This window comes from Onychostruthus taczanowskii, unplaced genomic scaffold (genome assembly GCF_017590055.1).
Source record: "Onychostruthus taczanowskii isolate IOZ18803 unplaced genomic scaffold, ASM1759005v1 scaffold117, whole genome shotgun sequence".
NCBI classification, from domain to species: Eukaryota; Metazoa; Chordata; class Aves; order Passeriformes; family Passeridae; genus Onychostruthus; species Onychostruthus taczanowskii.
In genome coordinates this window covers 1,534,245-1,559,369 of record NW_024498318.1, presented here as the reverse complement: position 1 = coordinate 1,559,369, position 25,125 = coordinate 1,534,245, and the positions used below count along the sequence as shown (strand labels likewise).

Below are 25,125 nucleotides of genomic sequence, written 5' to 3'. Positions count from 1 at the left end.
CCTTTGGTTTTTTTTTAGAAAAAGGAAAAGCTTGGAAATATCTTCACATGATTTCTAACAAAATGAAGGAGGTTATCAGTTCAGCATCCATAACTTCCTTCTTTCCATGTTCTCAGCACTCTTTACTTCATCCTCCATAATCGTAGAATAGAACCATAAGATCACTGAGGTTGGAAAAGCCTTCGGATCAGTGAGTTCAAGCACCCCCAGCACTGCCACCACTGCCCCATGTCCCCAAGTGCCACAGCCACAGGGCTCTGAAATCCCCCCAGGGATGGGCACTCCACCCTGCCCTTTCCATGAGGAATTTCCCAGTGCCCACCCTGAGGCCGTTCCCTCTGCTCCTGTCCCTGTTCCCTGGAGCAGAGCCCGACCCCCCGGCTGTCCCCTCCTGGCAGGAGCTGGGGCTTGCTGTCCTGGTTTTGGCTGGGATAGAGTTAATTTCTTCTCAGGAGCTGTTTTAGTACTGTGTTTTGGGTTCAGAGTTAGAATAATGTTGATAATACACCAATGGGTGTTGCTATTTAGGTTTGGCTAAGTTGTGTTTCTCAGAAGTTTGTTGGTTTCGGATTTTTTCTCTTGATCTGCCAGTGAGGAGTTACTCAAACTGGGAGGGATCATAGCTGGGGCAGGTGAGCCCAACTGGCCAAATGGATATTCCCCAGCTCAGAGCATCATGCCCAGTGTGTAAACTGGGGGAGTTACCTGCAGGGGTGTGATCTGGGAAGAGGGGCTGGCACTGGTCAGCAGGTGCTGGGCAGTTTTATTGTGCATCAGCTCTTTGGTTGGTTTCTTTCATTTCTCTTTTCAATATCATTATTTTTATTAGCTACTTATTGTATTTTGTTTTCCATTATTAAACTGTTCTTCTCTCAGCCTACAAATTTTACATCTGATTCTCCTCCCCACGCCACCAGGGTGGGGGAGAAGAGAAAGGGTTTGAGTGGATTTGCAGTGCTTAATTTCCACCTGGGTTTAACTGTTTAACCCTGCCCTGTACCCCAGCCCCTTCCCTGCCTCCACTGCCCTCCTCTGCCATAACAAAGGTGAGCTGTGGCTTGTTGAGCCTTGTGCCAACTTCAGCAGAAGGATGAGGTCAGGAATCCGGCTTGGTGGGCTGCAGGCAGCTGTTTGGCAGAGCCCAACCAACCACATGCATGTTATACACTTGTTCCAATTATTGCAGGGATTAATGCATCCAGTACTTTAAAATGGGTCCTGTAGCTCTCCAGCATATTAAAATTTACTTGTAAATAGCACTTAAATAGCTTCTAATTCATCAAAATAACTTGGGCTGTGTTTCTAGTAATCACGGCAGTGCTTTTTGAAATTACTAAGTGACCTGTATATGTTAAAGCACATTAGCACTGAGGCTGCTGTACATTTTGGTGTTTAAAGCTGCCATTTTTTACAAGCAATTCTGATGTGGATAAACATTTCACGAGGGTTTAATAATTGGGCCCTAATACACCAGATGGATTTTCTTCTCCCTTCCTGAGAATGCATCACAGTAAAGCACTGATGGAGTTTTCCAGACATCTAAAAATGAAAGTGTACTTGTTTGAAAAGCTTTAAGGATACCAGGAGTCGAGGGAATATTCTCTCTGTGGTGAAAAGGAGATTAAAGTCCAGAATAAAACCAGACAGTATGTTTAAGTTCAGGTTTTTGTGTCACTGTGGGAATACCCTGTGGTATCCTGAAGGCTAATCAGCTGAAGTTTCATGTGTGTGTTGAAGCCAGCTGAGGAGAGATTATTTATAACCACATTGCTCATTTATTGTGCTTAAATAATCTAATGAATAATTAAGAATGAATTAATAAAGCTATTTGCCAAATAGACTTTTGTCCATAAAATTTAAATGTATCTCTTCCCTGCATTGCAATATTCATGCTGTGTAAGCACTAATTTTTATAACTGTGTGAGGCACTGGCAGCTCTGCTTGGCAGAACCTGGCTGAAATGCAGTCTTGTTCAAATTTCCCTGGGATGAAAAACTCTCCAGGGTATTAGGTGGCTCTTGAGGTTCTTTTTCCTTCCAGTCTGGTTCCACACCTGAGTTTGCTGGTTTCCTTTTTTTCTGTTGGAAAAATTTAACTGGTCTCAAACTGGATGTGTCACAGGCTATAGGAAAATGGAAATCCAACAGTTGACAGAAATACAGATTAGTTTGGGTTGGAAGGAAACGTAAAGATCACCTTGTTGCACCCCCTTTCCATGGGCAGGGACACCTCCCACTGTCCCAGGTGGATCCCAGCCCCAGTGTCCAGCCTGGCCTTGGGCACTGCCAGGGATCCAGGGGCAGCCACAGCTGCTCTGGGAATTGCAGCCCAGCCCCTGCCCACCCTCCCAGCCAGGAATTCCTTGCCAAGATCCCAGCCCAATCTCCCCTTTGCCAGTGGGAGCCATTCCCTGTGTGCTGTCCCTGCAGGCCTTGTCCCCAGTCCCTCTGCAGCTCTCCTGGAGCCCCTCCAGGCCCTGCCAGGGGCTCTGAGCTCTGCCTGGAGACATTTGAGATGGGGGAAGCTGCAGAGAGAAGATTGGGTGAAGAGTGGATTTCTGGGATGAAAGATGCTCTTGGCAGGCTGTTATTTTTTGAGAAAAAAAAGAGGAGAGGGCAAAGCAAATCCTGCAGTAAATGTTTATTTTGAAAGTCATTTGCAAGCAGGTGGATATTCATGGCAGAGATGTGTCTGAAGCTGTTGAGAGAGCAGGGCAGAGCACAGCTCTACCCAGGACTCTGCCAGCCTCAGCTCTCACTCCAAATCATTTCCCAACACCTCTCTCTCTGCATGCAGCTGCTTCTTTCTGCTGCTTCCATATCTTTCCCAGAGAAAGTTGGAAAAAACCCTTCTTCAGAGCTACTGATGCTCACATCAGGTCTTTTAATTTATTTCAGGGTGGTTTAGGCTGAGTAAACGCAACAATAGATCTTGACGTTGCTGTGCTCCTGGGGCTCTTCCAGCAGGTGATGGACTGCAGCAGGCTCTGCCTTTTATTTCTCCCCAAGTGCTTCCAAGGGGTGTTAGTTCAAGGAGGAAAATATATTTACTTAGTGATTTTATAGCTTTTTTGGGTATTTGCTGCCTCCTTGTGACAATACAAAGATGTATAGTGCTGTTCCTTTGAAATACAATGGTACTGTGGTGAGCATTTTAGGAGAAGTTTTTATTAGTCTTTAATTGTTAATCCCTCTCTGTATTTTCTCAAGAAAGTCTTGGCTGTGGTGCCAGAAATGGGCAGGAAAGGGAAACCAATTAAGCACTCTGGAATGTGCAGACTTGTGCAGTGTTGCATTTTGGAAAGGGCATCTAGTAGTAAAGGTGATTCTCAGTTCTTCACTCTAGCTTTCTTCTCCAAAGGAGTAAATAAAATGTAGGGAGACATATTTACAGTGCCACCAAAAATGTGGCATCTGGGGACATGGTTTAGTGGTGGCCTTGGCAGTACTCAGTTAATAATGGTTGGACTTGATGATCTTAGAGGTCTTTTCCAGCACAGGTTCTGTGATTCTATGAAATCGACCCAAAATAGGAGGTCCAAGAGTTTTCATTGCTTAGGTCACTTTTTTCCTAAAAAGGGGCCATCCTTACAGCAGTTCAGCATGTTTTGATGTGTGTCTTCCATTTGCTGTATTTCTGGAGCTGTCTGATAGATACACGAGACTGGAGGGTGTTGTTGTGTAAAGGTGACTGACTTCGTGGCTGAGGGTGGCACAATGCAACTTCATCTGTATGCCTGACCTCCTGAGAAACTCCTCCAGAGAAACTCCTCTGAAATGGGTAATTTAACAGAGGTGCTTGAGATGAATGGTGTTTTTGACATTGCTGGCATTTTCCTCTGCCCTTTGGATTTCCATCTTGTTTCCCCAAATAAAGGTGTACTGAGGAGGTAAACACTGATGAGCCCTGGCAGCAGCTCATGGTGCACATAAACTGCATCTGAAATCATAAAATCATGGAATGGTTTGTGTTGGAAGGGACCTTAAAGCTCATCCAGTCCCGTGGGCAGGGACATCTTCCACTGTCCCAGGTGCTCCTAGCCTCAGTGTCCAGCCTGGCCTGGGACACTGCCAGGAATCCAGGGGCAGCCACAGCAAATCTGGGCACCTGTGCCAGGGCCATGCAAGTCAAACAAGTGCACATTTTTTAATATTATATGCTGTATGATAGTGAATATGATAGATATTTCTGTGCATATCTAAGCCTGAGAAATGTAATCGCATCACTGACTGGCTGCCTTTGGGTGTCTGTGCCCCATGCATGGAATTTTCATATCACATAGTCTGTAGATGGTGATATGGCAACAAGAACTCTCTCCTCACCTTTTGCATTTCTCAGGGAATGGTTCCTGCTGTCTATCCTGGTGTTTAATTATAGGCATTTCCAAGTCATAGTATCACAGAATCATTTAGGTTGGAAAAGCCCTCTGAGATCAGTAAGTTCAAGAACTGCCCCCACATCCACAGGGCTTTGAAATTCCCCCAGGGATGGGGACTCCACCCTGCCCTGGGCAGTTCCAAGGCCTGACCCCCCTTCCCATGAGGAATTTCCCAGTGCCCACCCTGAGGCCGTTCCCTCTGCTCCTGTCCCTGTTCCCTGGAGCAGAGCCCGAGCCCCGGCTGTCCCCTCCTGGCAGGGTGCAGTGTGAGAACATCCCTACAGTGCTGGGCACGTTCTCTCTTGGAGAGAAAGCCCTGTGGTTACTGTCAGTGCTGCAGCTGAGCACGTAAGTCACCTGTTCTGATTGATCTTCCTTCCGTGGAAGGTTTCCTTTATCCCGTCTTTCAGTACACGCTGGAAGGTGGGGAGGGCTTTGGAGATGTTTTCTGTAACCCATCAGTGCAGTCCTGGAGAAGGAGGCTTCCACAGGCGCTCAGATTTTAATCTTGGCTTGTGTGCCTTGAAGTTGCTCATTCAGTGTGATAAGATCATATCTGTCAATACAGACTGTCATTATTGAAATAATAATAGTAATTATTGTTATTATTACTATTTTTTATTATATCTGCTTCCCTGCATTTTCCCCAGAAATTGATATATCCATTCATCCTTTTCCCCTCCTCTTTTGATGAAGAAAACCAATAGAGATTTGGAGAAATCAAGAAATGCCTGTAGCTCTGCAACAGCCTGCCTGCTCTACATTGTATCTTATTTTTGTAATTTGGAAAGGAAATAATAATCAATTTTCTCTGCTTCTTTCAAGGCTTTTCTTTTTGGGGGTTATCCTCTCACTTAAAATATCACCAGAGGTAGGCAATAGTGGCTTTTTAAATCTGATTAAATCTTTCAGCCTTACTGTCATTTAGGGAAGTCAGATAAGAAACTTTGAAACAACAATATAAATAATGAAAATAAGTGTGTCATTCCTCACTGGGTATCAGAAGCACTGAACTGTGCTGGATGATCTTTCTTCAGTGTATCTCTAATATACGAAGTTTTCATTTAACTTACCATTTCCTAGAGTTTTTCAGCTGCCAGTGTGTTATGAGCAAGAGCAATAAAATATTATTTTCTTTTTTTTTTCCCTTTCCTTTCCAGTTGTTTCCTGTCATTGCTCCTGGTGGCAGCTGTGGTTTGGAAGATTAAACAAAGTTGCTGGGCATCACGACGGAGAGAGGTAAGAAGGATAAAGTGTTGTTCCTTAAATAACTTTTTAATAGTCGTACTATCTAGATGCATATTTATTCACATATGCATCACATTAACCTTAAATTGAAGGCTAAGCTAATTCAGTTAATGCTGCTGTTTAGGCCTTTAGCGTATTTTTGATTACAGTTTCCGTGATAAATTATGTTATTTTAGTATCCTGATGCTGCAGTTTCTGTGAAGCACTAAAAAAATAGGGGTGAATCTTCTGTTTCTAGACAGCATAAGTACCAAACCACATAAATCAGGAGATTCTTTATATCTGTTTCAAAATAGAAAATAGAAACATTAGCTCTTGTGTAATACATTAAAAAAAGAAGTCAAATCCCCATTTTCCAATTAAATCTTATTCAAATATTTTGGGTGGTTGGTTTTTTTCCCCCTGGAATATTAGGAGCATAAGAAAAAGGTGGGGAAGCCACCCAGTAGCTTACTCCTTAAAAATGTGAATTTTAGAGCCAAAGTTTTTTTGTCTTCACCTCCCCATGGTCCAAATGAGCTTCACAACTTTTTGTGTTTGCATCACATAAATAACTTAGTGCTTTACAGCCCAAAATCTGGTTCCTCCTTGTTTATCCCTGGTTTATTTTTTTCACTACCTTCTTTTCTTGCTTCTCAGTGGAACCTGATTTCCTGTTGCACCCAAAGCACTCAGGGTGACCAAGGTGAGGTGGCCAATTGCTGTGGCACAAAGAGCATGTCCTCAGTCCTCAGTTTTCAGCACAAATGCTCACATACAGCAGTTGTGTTTGTAGGGCAGTCCTGGGTGCCACAAGCAGCTGCCCACACACCCATCTGGTTTTCTTGGTGTGCTAGGGCCATGGAACATGCGGCTATTACAGGCTGGGCTGGGCTGGGCTGCACTTAAAATTATTTTTAGGAGCTTTGTCATGTGTTAATCTGTTTATTTCTTTGCAAAACGAGAGAAGCCACACATCATTCAAATGTGCACTTTCTGTGTATAGTTATCTATGTGTCATCACCTGAGGCCAGATTCCCTAAGGAACGGCGTGTTTCTCCCTGCTTTGGGATTTTCAGGCGAGATTTGCCCATTCCTCTGGGTTTTCCTCCCAGCTGTCCTGCTGGGATGAAGCTCTAGGCAGCTGCAGACCCACCCGTGTCACTGTTGTATTCAAGAGTGGTTTGTTCCCGTGTAGGAGTTGATCAAGAGGATTGGGGGGATTAATTTTTACGGTGTTGGAATTCTTTGCAAGTCCCTGTTTCCTGCATATCTTCAGAAATCTGTAGCTGGTTGTACTTTGCAGTGCAGTGGTGTGAATAATATGAATTTATTCCATATGAGGAGCTCCTCTCTGGTAATAAAGCAGGATGATGTCTGATAACTCTTCTTCCTCTTTCTGCTTCAGATGTTTCTGCTCTTAGTGGTGAACTCACTGCAGAATATAATCATTGCTTTTCAAACAGATAACCCTTAATCTTGGAAATAATGGAAGTCTTTGAGGTTTTCCATATTCTCTGAAGGTAGATAAATTTTTACCAGGGCAGCTGGTTTTTTCCTGCTTGCTTTCTTGGCAAGAAACTAAGCTGGAGTCAGCATAACATCCCCTGTGGCTCCTGGGGTTAAATGTTATCTAGGAATGTATAAGGAACATAGACCAAGAAGTAAATACTGTGCTTTGGAGTTAAAGTATTTGAGTGGTGGCCTAAGTGAGAAATGTCTCTATAAATTAAGTTACAATCTGATACATGTTTTAAGAAAAAAAAAACCAAAAAAACAAAAAACCAGCCCTGGAGTACTGGCAATATATTGGCATGTTTCAGTCTAAATTCAATCTACATGTGTGGCTGTTTGACAGGCAGTTCATCAGGGTGGTGTTTTCCAGGCACATTCCTGTCTTTTACTGTTATTTGTCTTGCTCTCTTTTAATCTAGTGACTCTGTCTTGTTAATTCATGGATCTCTGCTGTTCCATTCATTTCCTGTTAAAACAGTTTAAAATCTTTGTTGTGCCATCATTACATATGTTAATACACTTTCTCCAGGAGCAAAAATCCACCCAAGAATTTGCTATCTAAGATGATTTTATAGCTTGAAGGTGGAGGTGTTTTTTACTGATTCTTGATAAACCCAAGCAAAGGTCTCTTTAGTATTTTAAATAATGATCAGTGGCCCTGGATCCCTGGCAGTGCCCAGGCCAGGCTGGACAGGGCTCGGAGCACCCTGGGATGGTGGAAGGTGTCCCGGCCCATGGCAGGGGTTAGAACTAGATCTTCAAGGTCCCTTCCAACCCAAAGTGTTCCATGATTCCACAAAATGCTGCAGCCCTGAAGGAGATCTTTGTCTGGTTTGGGCTGTGTTTTTTGCAGTAGTCAAGTTACAATCACCTGTTTCTCATGTCTGTAGTGACTCTGTAGTAACTTCCCATGTGTGTAGTAACTCTGTGCTTGCTCTCTGATTTTGGCCCAGAGGCCAGTAAGATATGATGCAATGTGCAGGTAATTCCCAGCTGTCCATCCCTTCTGCTTCCAGCAGGAACACTGCAAGTGCCAAAATCCTTATGCTGAGTGAAAAGCTGATGGCTGGGGTTTATTCTGAGATACCTGTAGGGCAGGAAGGGAGTGTGCTGACAGGTTTAGTGGTCAAAATTACACAGGCAGGATTGCTTGGGAAATGTGCTGGGAGAGGGCAGACAGCTGTGCTTGGTGTGGCTGGGGAATGGAACACAGCAGCATCATTTAGTTGAAACCAAGTTTGCTTTGCTCCTTACGGAGAAGGCAGCATGCTGCAAATCCAAAGTCTCCGTCAGGATCTTGCAGAACACACAAGATTCTCCTGACTTTTCTTTTCTGTAGTTCAGCTAAACCTCTGCCCAGCTGCTTGCAGGTGTCTGTGTCAGTGCTTCCCAACCTCCCGGCTGAAGGGTCTGTGCGGTGTGCAGACACAGTGTAGCAAATGTGGGCTTGTAGGAAAATGAGTTTGGAACACTGAGCTGAAGTTCAGGCCTTGCAAAGTGTAAAACTTGACCTGCAGTAAAAATGGGAATGATTTGTGTCATATCAGGCATTCAGGAGATGGAATTGTAAACTGTGTGTTTATTCCCTTGCCACTGAGCCCCATGTTTGAGTATCTTCAGACATCTTAAAAAGGGAAAATAGAAATAAAAAGGCAGCTTTTATAGGAGGCTTAGAATGAGGTGAATGACAGCAAGATATAGGGATAGGAAACCTCTCTGTCTTGTCTGTAGGAAATGACATGTTAAAGGAATCACAGTGGTAATAGAGAACAATGCACAAAGTATGAGCATGATGTTAGAATTTCAATATGCTCATCTGCTGTCAGGAATTTTCTGTCCTGTTGTTCTGTTTTTGCATCCAAGTCCTCCTCACCCTCAGTTTTCTTTGTTTCCTTCACTGGGAGCAAGGAATAGCTCCCTACCAGCAAAGGGACTGTGGCTGACCCAGGGTGGGGAGGGTCAGCTGGATCACTCCCTGTGCCTCTTTGGAATGTGGGGAGAGTATCAATAGCAAGCACCTACAGAGAAAACTAAATTTGGCTGCCTAGAGCTCCATTTCACCCTTAACAAAATGATCTGTATTTTGCCTCCTTTCTTGCCAAGGCTATATAAGACTGAATATTTTTACTCTGCAAGTTACCCATTTATTCAGGACGGGGTTTGTGTATTGATTTGCTGCAAGAATTATCCTTCTCTGTCTCGACCTCCTTGCTGGAATTTTTTTCCCTCCCAAGTGTATTCAGAACTTAGTCATGCTTCAGTTTCCACTGGCATCCTCTGCTGTAGCATCCATGCACACAGAATACCATGTAGGCAAGCAGATTCCTGTGGTTTTTACAGCAAAGATGTTCCAAGGGATCTGTGCTGTGTGTTATTTATTGCCCTGCCCTCCTTTTCTTCCCCTTCCTGCTCTCATCCCTTAGCATTTCATTCGTCTCTTAGATCTGCTCTCTTGGAATGTGATTAAGGGCATTCTTGGTCAAAGAAAAGCTTTAGATTTGGAATATTTTCATCTAACTGTAATTCATGATCTTCATCGTTTAGAGTCTTCAGTGGTGTTCTGGACCAGGATCTGCTCCAAAGGATTTGGTGTCAAGGTTATGCAGAAATACTAACAGGTCTGACAACAAATTTCTCTAGATTTGGGCAGGCCCAGGCGCTTTGGAGGGTTTACTGGTGCATTCTCCAAGCTCCCAGCAGTCATTTGCCACATAGATCTTCTTGTTACATAGCACTGACAGCACTATTTGGTGTCTGACAGCAAAAAGAAAATATTAAGCTTGGGTTTGGGGTGGTTTGTAGGGAAAACAAGAATTGGAGGAATGAGAAATCACAGCCAGCAGGTGACTGAGGAGGTCGAGTCATGTGGTAAGCACAATAATTTCTCTCATTACGGTGGGAAACATGAACCTGGATATCTTTTTTTTATGCAGTGAAGGTGGGTTTACTTCCCAGAATAGCTGTTCCCAGGACAATAGACTGAAGTAATGGTGGCTGTGGTGTTTTAAAAGCTGTATGTAAATTTCCATTTCCTGCATTTATGAGTAGTAAAATAAGACCTGAGTGTTACTATTAGGTGTAACCAGTTATTGGAGTACAGTGTCCACACTACTTTCAGCAATGTTTTGGGTGTTGCAGATGGTGGAGAACAACACTGCAAGGTTAATTTGTTATCTGGAAGGTAAGCAAGAGTTTAAAGCATCACAAATTCCTCATTTTCTCCAAGGAAAAACATATTGAGGTTTGGTGATGCAGAAAGAAATCATATGGGAAATGGAGTTGTAGAGAATTTTTAAAGTTTGATAGAAGGCTTATTAGAATCATAGAAGATTCATGATGGGATGAGGATCTTCTAAAGGTTCAGCCAAAAATTTAAACAGTGTGTCCCTGCCCATGGCAAGGAATTGGAGCTGGATGAACTTTAGGTCCTTTCCAAACCAAACCAGTCTGTAACACCCAATGTTTGCAACTGGGGGTAAAAAAGTCAACAACTGTTCAGTTTTTCTCCTGTTTTAAATGGAGAGAGTGGCAATGCCAATAGTTTATATTTTTAGAAACATGGCTCTCAGAATCAGTGCTTTTGGAAGGACCTTTTCTAGGTCAATCACATGGTGCAATTCAGTGACTCGTGCTAGGCAGGGGGTCAGATCAAATAATCGTAACTTTCCGCTCTCCCTAAATTTAAAATCCATGAATGGGAACCAGCTCATAGTGCCAGGAGGCTTTTTCCGAAATACAAACACTGTGTGCTCTGCAGTGAGCCATGTGGCTTTGGTCACCAACTGAAGGAAATTGCAGCAGAAATAAGAGATGCCCTGAAGAGGAAAAGCATCCCAAAATATTAGTGCTGACAAGAGATTCCTGCCTGGGGAGAAATTGGTGGTCTGGTTTTGTTTGATAATGCTCCTGTCACTTGTGTGCCCAGTGCAGCTCCTCTCGGGGGAGCCTGCAGATGGCCAGTTCCAGCTGACCAGCTGGATCCCTAACCTCCCTGTGCAGGACACCATCAGATGGAGCTGGCAGCCACAGATGTGGCGTTGGCAGGCCATGGAGCTCTGTGACAGTGTCCTCAGGGGAGCTGGTGCTAGAGAATTCAGTTGGTTTTATATCCTGTAGAAGAACTGGTGGGAGCTTGAGCAAAGATGAAGCTGGAGTATCAAATAAGATGAATCTCGAGTATCATGCTTGGGATACCAACCCATGGGGTCAAACCTTCTGTTTGGCAGGGGATGGAACTGGATGGGCTTCTAGGTCCCTTCCAACCCAAACCACACCATGATTTTATGATTCTATCAAGCCCAGCTCTAGGAGAGTTCAACCTTATTTTAAAAAAAGCCCACTACTGGTGTATTGAAGCTGCTCTCGTTTCAGATTCCACGGTCTCTTTCTGATGGTAGGCATCAGCTATACAGGTATCTAATTTAGTTATTTGGAAAAATCAGGGAGAGATAGTGTAATTATTCCAGAAGAGCTCTACTCAATCAAAGCTTCACTGTGATATTGTGTAATTATCAGGTATTGGTGTATATTTTAGTCTGCATGGACTAGATCCTTCTGGTCTTTTAAAAATGATCTCATTCTTCTTATTAAAGGTCAGGATTTCTATGCCCTCCTACTGGGCGTGATTATGATGAATAACTTGCTTATCTTAATCAGCCCTGAATTAAATATCTTCTGTAATTTCAGCATGAGGCAACTTCCCAGCAGCTTTGCTTTGTGGTTTGTTATAGTTTTGAAGTGTGGAAATGCCTGTTGAGAAGGATTTGAACATTAATTCTCTCCTCCTCTCTCTTTCAACATAGCCTGCAAAGTCAGTTACAAAACTAATTAGCTAACATTAATATGTGCACTGCTCTAGGGGCTTAAAAACTTAATTTTCAGTGATGATGAAAGCGTCAGAGAAAATTGTTTGTTTGTTGACTTATATGGTAGTTAGTGTAATTGTAGTTAAATACTTTAAATCACTTAGTTCTGAGACATTTGTGGCTTGTCTTCATGGAATATTTATGGCTTGTATGTTTATTTTTTGCTGATGCCAATTTTTATTTTGGAAGGTAACTCCCTTTCCCCCAAGGTCACCAAGTTATGATGACATAAAGCAAATATTCCTACAGCATAATCTGTATGTTACTTCCAAGTATTGTACAGGGATTCTATGGAGCCAGGCTGGAGAGCTGGGAATGTTCCCTGGAGAAGGGAAGGCTCCAGGCAGAGCTCAGAGCCCCTGGCAGGGCCTGGAGGGGCTCCAGGAGAGCTGCAGAGGGACTGGGGACAAGGCCTGCAGGGACAGCACACAGGGAATGGCTCCCACTGCCAGGGGGCAGGGCTGGATGGGATCTTGGGAATTAGGAATTGTTCCCTGGCAGGGTGTGAGGCCCTGGCACAGGTGCCCAGAGCAGCTGTGGCTGCCCCTGGATCCCTGGCAGTGTCCCAGGCCAGGTTGGACACTGGGACTGGAGCAGCCTGGGACAGTGGGAGGTGTCCCTGCCATGGCAGGGGGTGAGATTAGATGGCCTTTATGGTCTCTTCCCACCTGAACCAGTCCATGATTCCATGGGGCCTTAGCACCTGTTGGAGCTGGCCCTGCAGACGTGCAGAGCCATCAAGCTGCCACTGCCACCAGGGCTGGAGCCTTCTCCGTAGGTCCTTGGGAATGCCGTGAGGGTGGTGTCCCCTTCCCACACTGATTGTCAGCAGCCTGCAAGCTGCAGTTTTGGGAGATGTCATTACAGGCGGGTTCTGGGACGTGTTCTCCCAGCTGAGTTAATCATGCCTGAAAATAGGGTGTTGATAGTTTATGTGCATACGGGAATGGTTATTTGTGCATAAATGGGACATGCAGCCTGCTGAATTCAAATGGAGCCCTTGAAGCAAAAGGATTTGCAGGAATAAGCTCAAAATACCAGTCTGAACAACCTCAACTAACTCAGCCTTTACTCATAGGTGTTCTCTCCCTCTAATCAGTTCCATCTTCCTTATCTTTCTCTCTTGCTGTGACACCAGAGCTGGGACTTTGTGTGATACTGGCAAGGTGTGGCTCAGAACACACAGCTGATTTTGGGGTCTCCTGGGTTTTAAAACTGGCTGTGGACAGCGTGGAGAACACAGTGCATGATTTTGCTTGTTCATGACAGAGTGTAGCTTGATGTTTTCCATGCTGGTACAGAATTCCAGGATCAGAGGCCCAGTTCAGCAGGGGTTTGGTCATAACTGTAGCTTTGAGGCACCATCTAAAATTTACTGCAGCCTTGAAGCTTGCCATTATGAATTTTCAAGGATGACTTCTAATAGTATTTGTCTTATCAGGACGAGAGGAAATGGCCTCAAGCTGTACCAGGAGAGGTTTAGGGTGGATATAGGGAAAAGGTTTTCACAGAAAGGGCTTTCCAGTCCTGGCCCAGCTGCCCATTCCTGGAGGGGTTTAAAAGCCATGCAGATGTGACATTTGGGGACGTGGGTTAGTGGTGGCCTTGGCAGTGCTGCATTAGTGGTTGGACTCAATGGTCTTAGAGGGTTTTCCAGCCTTAATGATTCTGTGACTCTGTCAAAGTAAAGGAACGTGAAGCTTGCTCTGTGAATGTCTTTAACAAAAACAAACGTTCTTCTCAAACCAAATATGTGTCCTCAGAATTCTCAGAGTAGCTGTACTTCTAAAAATCAGTGGGTTCTGAGTTTCAGAAGTACCTTGAAAAATTAGAGCTACAGATTTCCTGGCTCAAAACCCACTGTTGATCAGACCATTGCTCTTGTCTGGCTCCCCTTGTTGAAGTTCACCTCCTTTGACTGTGGTCTTCTGCAATGGTACCAGACACACCAGCAGACATTCAGGCTGCCTGGCTTGAATACGTCCTGTCTGCTGGAATTTCCTCCCCTTACTGCAGAATCCTGCTTGCTTTTACTGTCCATTAAAATGAAAGCTCTTTGATGCCCACTGCTCACTTAACACACCCATGGGTTTAGAATCATAGAATGGCTTGGCTTGTAAGGAACCTTCATGCTCATTTTGTTCCCCCACCTGCCATGGCAGGGACACCTCCCACTGTCCCAGGCTGCTCCCAATGTCCAGCCTGGCCTTGGGCACTGCCAGAGATCCAGGGGCAGCCACAGCTGCTCTGGCACCTGTGCTAGTACTTCACTAGTGTCCTCCTTGAGTTCCTGCTGTTTTCCTTCCTGGTGTGTTTTCCTTCTTTAAAAAAAAACTTGAGACAAATTGCTCATGTAGATACTGGAATTCCTTATGAATTCTAGATCACTGTTTTGATAAGCTTATTTTTAAGGCCTTTTTTCATAAGGAGCAAATAAAATCCAGGATATGTGACTTTCTTCTGGAAAAATCACTGTTATTTCATGGCTGAAAATACCAGAGCCCCATCCCCAAAGCTGCCTGGGGCCCTATGCTCATGAAACAGTCTCTGCAGGGGCAGTTGCTGAGATGGATGTAAGCAGGATGGTTATACTGAGCCTCGTGGCTGCTTTATGGTGGGAATAAAATGTCCAGGCTTTTCCTGTCAGAAAACACAGCGTAGGTTATATTAGTCAATTAACCTGGTAACCTGAATAGCTGTTTGTCTTCTCTGGGAGAGCCTGCACTACTGCCTGGCAAGGCTTTCCTCACTTCCTCGGGAGGTTTTTCTGCCATCAGTAACACACTCTTCATTTTAGATTGTCCATCACTCAGTGTCTGTGAATTAAAAATATTCCTGGTAGGAATCACTTTATTTGAAGGGTTCCAGGCTGGGTTGGACTGGCCTTGGAGCAGCCTGGTCTAGTGGAGGGTTGTCCTGGTTTAGGGCAAATTTGGGAGAAAACATCCAAAGGGGTCCTTCTAGAAAGCAAGATGGAACAAGATGGTCTTTAAGGTGTCTTCCAACCCAAACCATTTTATAATTCTGCAATATGGAAAAAAATCACACTCAATGCAAATGAAAGGTGTGCACATTCTCTCAGTTTGCAGTAACATAAATATTAAAGGCCAGAGGTGTATTCTAGGACAGGCTTTTTGATGTGATTTCTTTGTAAGGCTGTCAAACACTTTGCCTTTAAAATCCTCTTTGGGCCTAACTGATTTAAAATATTCCCAGGTTGTCCTATTAATCGTGTTATCTGGAAAACCACGGTTTGCTTGAAAGAGTATTGAGGTTCATTATTTGAAATCTCAGAAGGCCCATCATTAGGAATGAGGGAAAGGCAGGTTCTGGAGTATCTAGATGTTAACAGCTGTTGTAAAGCCATGCTCAGCCTCTTGACCGGGGAAAAGTCACATTTTCTCCCTTAAAGCATCATAAAATCTTTTAATTAAAAATTTTGACAAACCAAACAAATATTGAAGGATTGATCTGGGTTAAACAGGCATGGTGCAAGCCTTGGGTAAAGCATGACATTAAAGTTATAGCACAATTGCTTCTTAAATTAGTTCTTAATTTTTAGGGGGAACTTTGTAACATGACTTGTGCTACACCAGAAGCTGATGATAGGAAAAGGATGTTCCCTTAGACATTTGCTGCTTTGGTTGCATCCTGGACCACTGACTTCATCTGGTTTGGGCATTTTTATGCTCAGGTGAGAGCCCACCTGCAGAGCCCCCCGTGCCCGGGCTGGTGGCAGCAGGAAGGTGGGAATTGTGTCCCTGTGCCCCTCAGGTGAGAGCCCACTTGCAGAGCCCCCCGTGCCTGGGCTGGTGGCAGCAGGAAGGTGGGAATTGTGTCCCTGTGCCCCTCAGGTGAGAGCCCCCCGGCAGAGCTGCCCCAGCCCTGGGGCCAACAGCACGAGGACGTGGAGCTGCTGCAGAGAGCCCAGAGGAGGCCCCGGAGCTGCTGCAGGGCTGGAGCCCCTCTGCTCTGGAGCCAGGCTGGAGAGCTGGGAATGTTCCCTGGAGAAGGGAAGGCTCCAGGCAGAGCTCAGAGCCCCTGGCAGGGCCTGGAGGGGCTCCAGGAGAGCTGCAGAGGGACTGGGGACAAGGCCTGCAGGGACAGCACACAGGGAATGGCTCCCACTGCCAGGGGGCAGAGGTGGATGGGATCTTGGGAATTAGGAATTGTTCCCTGGCAGGGTGTGAGGCCCTGGCACAGGGTGCCCAGAGGGGCTGTTTCCTTGCCATCCCTGAAATCGTTCAGGGCCATCCTGGTTGGAGCTTGGGGCAGCCTGGGATAGGGGAAGGTGTCTATGTCTGTGGCAGGGGGTGGAATTGGATAATCTTTGGGATCCCTTCCATTCCAAACCATCCAGTGATTCTATATTCTCAGAGCTACTTTTGACTTCAGTAGGAGTCATGTTGCCAAATTGCACATTTTCTTTAGTAAAATAACTTCCTTTGAAGAACTAATAGCTTTTAGTTCGTCAGTCTCTTGGACATCTTCATCAGGACAGCTTGTTCATTGATTTTATAGCCATTAAACAAAGCACTTTGCGATAGCTGAAGGGGACAATTACAGGAACAACAACCCAGCAATCTGTTTCACACTTGCTTTCGTCTGCAATCTGCTGGTGTGCTTTAAATACCCGAACGCTCCTCGTGTCCTTTTTCCCAAGTGTGAGTTACACACAAGTTTGCTTACGAACACTCCATTTGTGTGGATTTGTTGGGTTTTTGCTTCGTGACAGTATCTACAATCTGCTCAAAATGCCTTTTTTTTCCCCATTCTTTTTTTTTTCTTTCAAAAATTAAGGAAAACTTTACCACATGCCTTTTATGGTAGTAAAATTTTACAGTTTTTTTTAGCTAGACTGAGAGCCATGGAAGCTCATACACCCCCACAAGCTTATCTACGTTGACCTCATCATGCCCTGCCTGCACCCCCAAGTTACAGAGACAGTCCTCTGCTGTGAAAGAGTCTCAGAATTATAGGTGATTCGGCAAAGCAAAGGCCATAGAAGGTTCCTGGAGAGTGGCAATGAGTGGCATAGGGTCTAGTTGGAGGCCTGTCTCTAGTGGTGTCCCCCAAGGCTCTGTACTGGGCCCAGTGCTGTTTGGTTCATCAGTGATTTGGGTGAGGGGTGGGTGGCTCCTGGGCAGTTTGCAGTGACACAGAGGGGGCAGGAGCCCCAGGGGATCTGTGCTGCCCTTCAAATGGACCTCAGCAGAGAGATGGGCAGAGAGGAGCCTGCTGAAATCCCACAGGGACAAATGCAGGGTCCTGCGTCTGGGGAGGAGCAGCCAGCAGGTCCTGGTGGACAGCCAGCTGTCCCTGGGAGCCAAGGAGCCACGGGGATCCTGGGGACAGCAGGAGGAGCAGCGCCAGCAGGGCAGGGGGGATCCTGCCCCTGTGCCCAGCCCTTGGAGGCTCCTCTGCAGTGCTGTGTCCAGCTCTGCATCCTTAGCACGGGAGGGAGGACATGGATGTCCTGGAGCAGGGCCAGCAGGGGCCTTGGAGCATCCCTGTGCCCAGGAAAGGCTGAGGGAGCTGGGGCTGCTCAGCTGGAGTGGAGCCCCAGTGAGAGGGGCCACAGCCCTGGGTGTCCCCGTCTGTCCCAGTCTGTCTGTCCCAGTCTGTAGGCCCAGCAAGAGGTCAGGGCAGGCCCAGGCTCTGCTCCAGGCCCAGCAATGGCCTCAGAGCCACAGGCAGGGCCTGAGCCCAGCAAGGGGGTGGCACTGGCTGGTCCCTAAGGGCCCTTCCAATCCAAACCATTCTGGGACTGGGTGATTCTGGGAATCAGTTCCCAACAATGTTGCTGGATAACAGCACCTTTCTTTCACCCTCTTCTGTGCTGCATGGGCGTATTGGGGCACAATGCATTTTGTGGGGTTTTCTATGGGGTTTTTGTGTGCTCTAAATGATCAGTTTGGGCTTGGAGTGTCAGATTGCCCAGAATTAATGGGAAAATTCAGGTGGCAAATGGTGGGAGTTCTAGAGAGCATTTGATGGTGCCTCAGTCCAGCTTAAAAATAGAGGATAACTGGTATTACTGTAGTAAGTAGTGATGGTAAATGTGTAAATCTGTGTGAGAGCATTGGGCAGTTTCTGCATTTAAGGTTAAGAGCACTGGGTTTTCCCATGCTGCACAAAGTGTATGCCTCTTCCCTTATTCAGCAGAGACACTGAGTCCCATTGGACCCCTTGCCTCATGGAATTCTGGCTTCTGCCTCCCCTGTCAGGCTGTGTTGTCACTATCAGAGATTAGTCACTGGAGCCAAAAAGAAGTGTGTCCACAGCTCAGCTAAAACTGACATGCTGTTTCCAGCCCAGCTGTGTAGAAAGTATCTGGTTTTTGTGTGTTAAAAAAGGGGAAACTGCATTGAAATGCTTAGAAGTGCTTAAGAGCACAATAGAGAGATGTGTTGTGTCATGAGGTGTTGTGGGGATTTGCCCAGGAAAAGGTTTTTTATTTTAATAAAACATGTTGCAGTAAGGACATGTTTGCCATTTTCTATATTCAGCAAGGAAACAATAAAAAAAGGGGAATATTCAATAGAAACCTAACAGTGTTTTGCTGGTGCTGTTATAAAAAATAGCAACTTCATTCTTACAGTAGTTACATACTGCTGCTAGTTTAATTTTAAAACGATTCCCACAAATCCTGTGGAATGGGAATCAGACAGGTGATGACAAACAACAGCTTAAAAAGTAAATCACTGCTTTATGGAAACTCAGTCAGATAGTTTTCCTTCCCAGACATGTCAGGCTCACATTGTGCATTCAGCTTTACTTCCAATAACTTGTTAAATTGTAGTAATGTGAATATTTACCATTATCTGTATTCTTAAGGCCATTCAAGCCCCTGGAGGTTATTTTTCCATATTCATTGATGTCCCTTTGTATTGGGCAATACCTTTTAGATACATTTGTCTTTCATCTTTGTGTTGGAACAATATGATGATAATATTTTTCTGTTTAATAAATTAGCAACTACTACGTGAGATGCAACAGATGGCGAGTCGCCCCTTCGCCTCCATCAACGTTGCCTTAGAAACAGATGAAGAGCCACCAGATCTCATCGGGGGAAGCATAAAGGTGAGAGCTGAGGCTTTGGGATGGTCCTCACCACGATTAACCAGGGATGTTTTACACAGCAATCCCAAATCCTCTCATTTTTGTATATACCTGCAAGAAACTGTAAGTCCAGGAGGTCCAACAGGAACCATTTTAATTTGCTTTTATCGCTTCAGATATTCAGTTATAACTCTTGGGCTGGTTCAGATTAATGTATACTGATGTTGGATTTGCCTTGTTAGTTTTTATGATTTGAAATAGAGAAGAATTCCAGCTTTACATCAGACAACACTGGGCTGGAAATAATTGTAGGTGCTGCAAATAGAAACCCTTCCCTGTGATATGTCAAGACAAGTGTGAATATAATCATGTCTGTGTGCTGGATAACGTTAACATATTTCTGATTACAAATATATATTCCAGTATATCTTGTGATTAGCAAATAGGAGCATGAAGAAATCATGGTCATACACCAGGCTGGCACATTCTTACACACAACATGTTGAATTTTTAGTGAAAGCTATTTAAGAGGTGATGAATTAATTCAAAGGTCTCTTTGGATGTGGTGCTTTGACCAGCACAGACTTTTATACAAAAAAAAAAAAATTAAGAACCTGAAAGCACTGATTGTTTTTCTTTCTCATCTAAGGCAGCTGGATTGTTTTGTTCTATTTAGACTGAAGTTTTTTGGAAGTTTTTCTCATTAGGCTTTAAGAAGGGCAGACATAGATTAGATGTTGGGAAGAAATCCTTCCCTGGGAGGGTGTGAGGCCCTGGCACAGGTGCCCAGAGCAGCTCTGGCTGCCCTGGATCCCTGGCAGTGCCCAAGGCCAGGCTGGACACTGGGGCTGGAGCACCTGGGACAGTGGGAGGTGTCCCTGCCACAGCAGGGGATGGGGCTATGTGGGCTTTGAGGTCCCTTCCCACCCAATCCCTTCTGACATTCTATGATTAGTATGATTAGTCCAGGTACTAAGTTTCTCACACTCCCTTACTATAACAAGAGAGCTAGTTCTTAAAAAAAAAAACCAACAAAACCAAAAACAAACAAATAAAAAAACCAAAAAAACCATACCAAAGAAAAAAAAAACAACCCCAAAAAAAAAAAAAAAAAACACAACCCAAAAAAAACCCAGAAAAAGAAACATGGATTTTAATCATTGTAAAGCACATGAAAGCAGTCTGACCCCAAAACTTCTGTTTGGTCAGTAATAATTTTTAAGTCATGGTCCAAGTACAGAAAATGCCACCATTAAGGTTGCCTGTATAGCTTTAGCTCTGCTTTATTTGTGTGTAAATATAGTCTGTCATGGCAAGTTTTAATACTTTTCTGTGTGACTGGTGTCCTGCACCACGTTCTGGGTGACCTTGTGTAGAAGCAGCTTTTCAATATATTGAATCACAGAATAGTTAAGGTTTGAAAATCCCTCTAAGACCATTGAGTCCACCCACTCCCCCAGCCCTGCCAGGGCCAGCACTGCCCCATGCCCACACAAGTGCCACAACCACATGGTGTTCAGATCCCTCCAGGGATGGGGACTCCGCCCCTGCCCTGGGCATCTGTGCCAGGGCTGGGCAGCCCTTTCTGGGAAGGCATTTTCCCTAATTTCCAGTCTAAACCTCTCCTGGTGCAGCATTAGGCTGTTTCCTCTCATCCTGTCTTGTACCTGGTTTGGAGCATAGTGGAAGTAAAGTAAAATTTGCAAAGGTCCTCAGTAATTTGGTGATTGAGTATCTGGACCTCTCTTTGGATGCTCTGTGTGGTTCTCCTCCCCACTGACTTTCTTTTGACTCCAGATCCTCCGATTTTCTGATTTTTTATGATTTCCCTCTTTCTGTCATGAGGCAGGTACTCGGAGTCATTACCTCTAACACCTCACCAAGACTTGGGAATCCACCCTTGCAAAATCAGATTGTCACTCGCCACATTAGACTGGACCTTTATTTCATTGCTCATCAAAAAGGCCATGGGATGCATATGGATATTGCATGGAGCTGGAGGCAGATCTGGGAGGATGTAGCCTGGCTGCTGATGGTTTTGGGTTGCAGTCTGTCTGTCTGGGGCCCTTCCCTTCATCTTCTGTTGTCTGGGAGTAGCTAAAAACACCTCTCCTGTGGGATCAGGCCAGAACAAAGCTGTTCTAAACTTTTTGATCTCTGACAAGTTGTCTGCAGTCAAACTACAGAGAGGATAAACTCTGGGTCTCTTCAGTTCTGATGAGCATGTTATTCCTCCTCTTGTTCTGCTGCTCTCATCTTGTCTGGCCTCCTTAGGTTCCTCTGGAATGGATGGAGAAGCTGGTTTGAACCATAGTAAGACAGACTGTGGAGAAATATCTTATTTTAGACCCAGAAATCATTAGGAACTGGTAATTGCCTCTGTGCTGATAACTCAGGTACATGTTTCTTAATCAATTTTGGGCACAAATGAGGTGGTCTGATCCCTGGAATGGCACAAACCCTGTACAGTAATCTGGAGCTGAGGAGATGAATGTGCATCTGAAATGTTGTGCCAGTGGGTAACTCCATAAAATCAGTCAATGTTTTGGGTTGGGGGGAAGCTTAAAAATCATCCTGTTCCAGCTACCTGCCATGGGCAGGGACCCCTGCCATCATCTTCTGGCAGGTGTGGCTGCAGAACAAGGGTGTCTCTACATGACAAGGAGAGTTACTAGACTTGGTGGGATTTATAGAGCTTTTTCTCATCTTGGAGAACTTTGCTAGGGAATAAAAGTAGTCATAAAAGGCCAGAGTGTTTCACAAAAGGAGAGGAGGCTCAGGAATGTTGTGGGTTGGAAGTAACTTGGGGAATGATGCTTCTGAGATAGTCTGACCTGTTGGTCTCTGCATGGAAATGAATTTACACAGAAATTAAAAACCAGTCTGAATATGTATGAGGTGTTATGGTTTAACACTAGCCAGCAGCTTGGGTTTTTCTCCTTATCCCTTTTGCACCTGCATGGGAAAAAGCTCTTGGCAGGAGGGAGCTGCAGGAAGATGTGCTGGGGCAATACAGAATTGGACAACTGCGCTTCTCTTTGTGGTTGCTTTGTGATGTGGCTGTTCTTTAACTCTTAGCCAAGAAAAGAGGGAAATGTTACTGTGGTGCTGGATGTTGTATCTGCCCTCCACTTCCGCTGCCATCCACTATGTCAAAATTGGAGTCTTCATTTTAATGCAAGAAAGCCAGACTTGCATTATCATGAATTCAGTGATGCTTTTCTTTCCCCATGGGAGTCAAAGCCGTTGGTTAATGGCAAGTTGATTTGAAGGTTACAAAGGAGAAGTTGAAAATGGTATGTCTTGTCTGCAAAAGATTAATTTCCTATTCCATTGTCCATAGCCAGTTGGCAGCCAGTGTCAAGCTAGTTCCATCCTAAGCTAATGTTTTCCAGCTGGACAGTATTAGAACTCTGTTTTCAATTAGTAGTTTTCCTGGGGTACTTAGGAGTAATAGAAAGTGATTTACCTGCAGGGAAGCAATTCCCATTAGAGGCTGCAGCTAGGCAACATGTAACTAGCTGCTTTGCTTTATTTGCCACTCAACAAATACCCACCGAATCACAAATCTACCGCTAAATTTGCTTAGTTATTAAAAATCTGTGGGCTTCTCTCTGCAGCTCTTTGTGCGTTCAGACGTGCCGAATATTGCATTTATTTTTCTAAGTGTGTTTAACTTCCTTGGGTGCCTGGGACTCATCCAAGTGTCTGAACTGGTATTGCTGTAGCTCAGGCTTTTTTAGGGCTTGTTATCGGATTAATCTAAGTCTTGTAATCCTCTGCAGCCATGCTTAGAAGCTTTCCCAAAAGAATTTGGGAAGTTCATAATTTTGACATTGATTTCCACCTATCTTGAAGTTGCTAAAGGCAAGAAGTTACCTTGGAAAAAACATGCACAGCCTAGCAAGTGCTGAGGTTGAGCAAAGCACTTACAGGGTCAACAAGAAAATGGTTGCATTGGGAAAGAATAATCCTCAAGTTGGAAAAAAAATTATTTTGGAATCTTTTAGAGCAGAGCTGGAGCTGTTTTTGCTGTGCTGTGTTCAGGGATTCAGCACGTGAAGCTAGTGCTAAGTGTTGATTATCTTTGCATCCATGATCCTTAGTTTCCTAAAGGGAAAGGGAGAAGCATTTGATGAGCAAAATCCTTATGAAGTTCATTTAGTGTGTTCTGTACCATTGTACCAATGTGCATTTAATGCTGCTGTTTGAGGGCTTCACTGCAAATCCTGAATCAGACAGCGAGCTGATTCCTTAAAAATAGCAGATAAATAAATGGGAAATAGCATCTTATTCTAGTAATTAGTTTGCTTTGTTATGGGAGAAAGTGCTTTTGAGTGGTTTAAAGGCTGCCAGAAGATCCCATCTGTTTGTGAAGTGCAGAGCTAAAGTGATGAGCTGATTTGGGAGTGGGTAGGGGGTACCACAGATTAATTAATAGATTTTCAGTCGATTTGTATTTTGCATCTGAGCGATACCCTTGTTAAATTCCTTTTATATTGTAATGAAGTTGCAACCAGCAGTAAAGGAGCAGAGAAATGAGTAGTAAGTCCTGTGTAAGTAGTAAGTGCAGGGTTTGGGGAAGCTGCAGGGTGAGGAATGATTTGAAATGAATCATCTGCCAGCTCCAGCACTTCCACAGGGTGAACTCATGTTGATTTTGACATGTAGCTTGATTTGGGCTGTTTCATGCAGCTGGAGTTCAGCGAAGAACTAAAGGCCAAGGAACAAGGTTTTTCCAGCTTTTATCCTGTTCTGGTTGTCTCTCTGGATGACTCACTTTCCCCTTTACTTCACATGTTGCTGACCTGCTTTTGGTCCATCAGATTTGCTGATGGACCAGCTTTTGTGACGTCTCCCAACCCACTCACCTTCAGTGAGCTGGGTTAGTGTAAGCACGGCAAGGACAGCTCCAGCGAGCTGAGACTGGGGGTCCTGTGCAAGAGGAGCATTTGGAAGGAGGCCAGGCGTGAGGTGTGATGCACAAAAGCCTCGTCAAAAAGCAGAAATGATCAGGCTGTGTCAAATCATAGAATAGGTAAGGCTGGAAAAGGCCTTTAAATCACCACGTGCATTCATGAACACAGCACCACCACCGTGTTCACCATTGAACTGTCTCCGAGTACCACATCCACAAGGTTATTGAACATTTCCATGGATGGTGGTGCCCATTTCCCTGGGCAGCCTGTGCAATGCTTCATAACTCTTTCCATGAAGAAATTTTCCCTAATATCCAGTCTAAATCTCCCGAGGCACAACTTGAACCACTTTATTTTTGTCTGATGTGTTAGAGGGGGACAGAGCAGCTTAGGGTTTCTCAAGGATGATACAAATGGGCTGAAAGTCATTCCTGTCCTCAGAAGGATAATACTTGCAGGAAGAGGATGAAATTGAGGGACAGGGGGAAATAAAGAGAATAATCCTGATCTGCTGTAGCACTTGCTGGAGATGGATCACATGCAGCCTTTGAGACCAGAAATGCCAGTGTGGTTCTGCCTGGCCTAGCTAAGGTAGTCTCTGGGTTTCTCAACTTGCCTTTGGAAAGGCAGTTTAATTTCTAAAGTCTTATTTCTGGGCTTTCTGGCAGTTACTGGTTCTAGGAGCTCTTCCATATGTTAACACAGAGGAATTCCAAGGCTGTCTGTATGTAGCTGTTTTCTTGTCTTCAGCAAAACCACTTCCACTCTTTAGGCTCCCTCCTGGAGCATCAAGGTGACAAAGGAATACACAGAGAGGACACCCCAGCTTGTACTTTCTATTTGGTGTTTATTCCTCTTATGCTGGCCCACTTCTAGGGCGTGGAAGAGTGTGGGATCCCCTTTGAAGGAATGCCAGTGGTAGGAAGGGAGCGTTCCCTGGGCAGCTGGGGTGTGTAAAGCAGATTAGCTGCACTAGAACCCCATAGAGGCTGGCTGTGATCCCTCCTACCAAAACAGCAACAAAAATACCCAATAAAACCTTCACCTAATGAATTATTTCCAGTAAACAAGTGCCTAGCATCTTGTTTTGAATGCTATTGCAAAATTAGGGAAAAAATATTAGGGGAAACTTTTTCTACTCCCATGATACAATATCGAA

The 25,125-nt window shown here is 44.6% G+C and overlaps 1 protein-coding gene across 1 annotated transcript in view; it reads left to right on the top strand.

Annotated features, from left to right (window-relative positions):
• The window catches only part of ATRN (attractin), a 143,409-nt gene that overhangs the window by 104,396 nt on the left and 13,888 nt on the right, over positions 1-25,125 (top strand). Inside the window, exons 26-27 of the mRNA XM_041427574.1 lie at positions 5,539-5,617; positions 18,961-19,068. Coding sequence (XP_041283508.1) covers positions 5,539-5,617; positions 18,961-19,068 — 187 coding nt within the window. The remainder of the gene's footprint in view (positions 1-5,538; positions 5,618-18,960; positions 19,069-25,125) is intronic.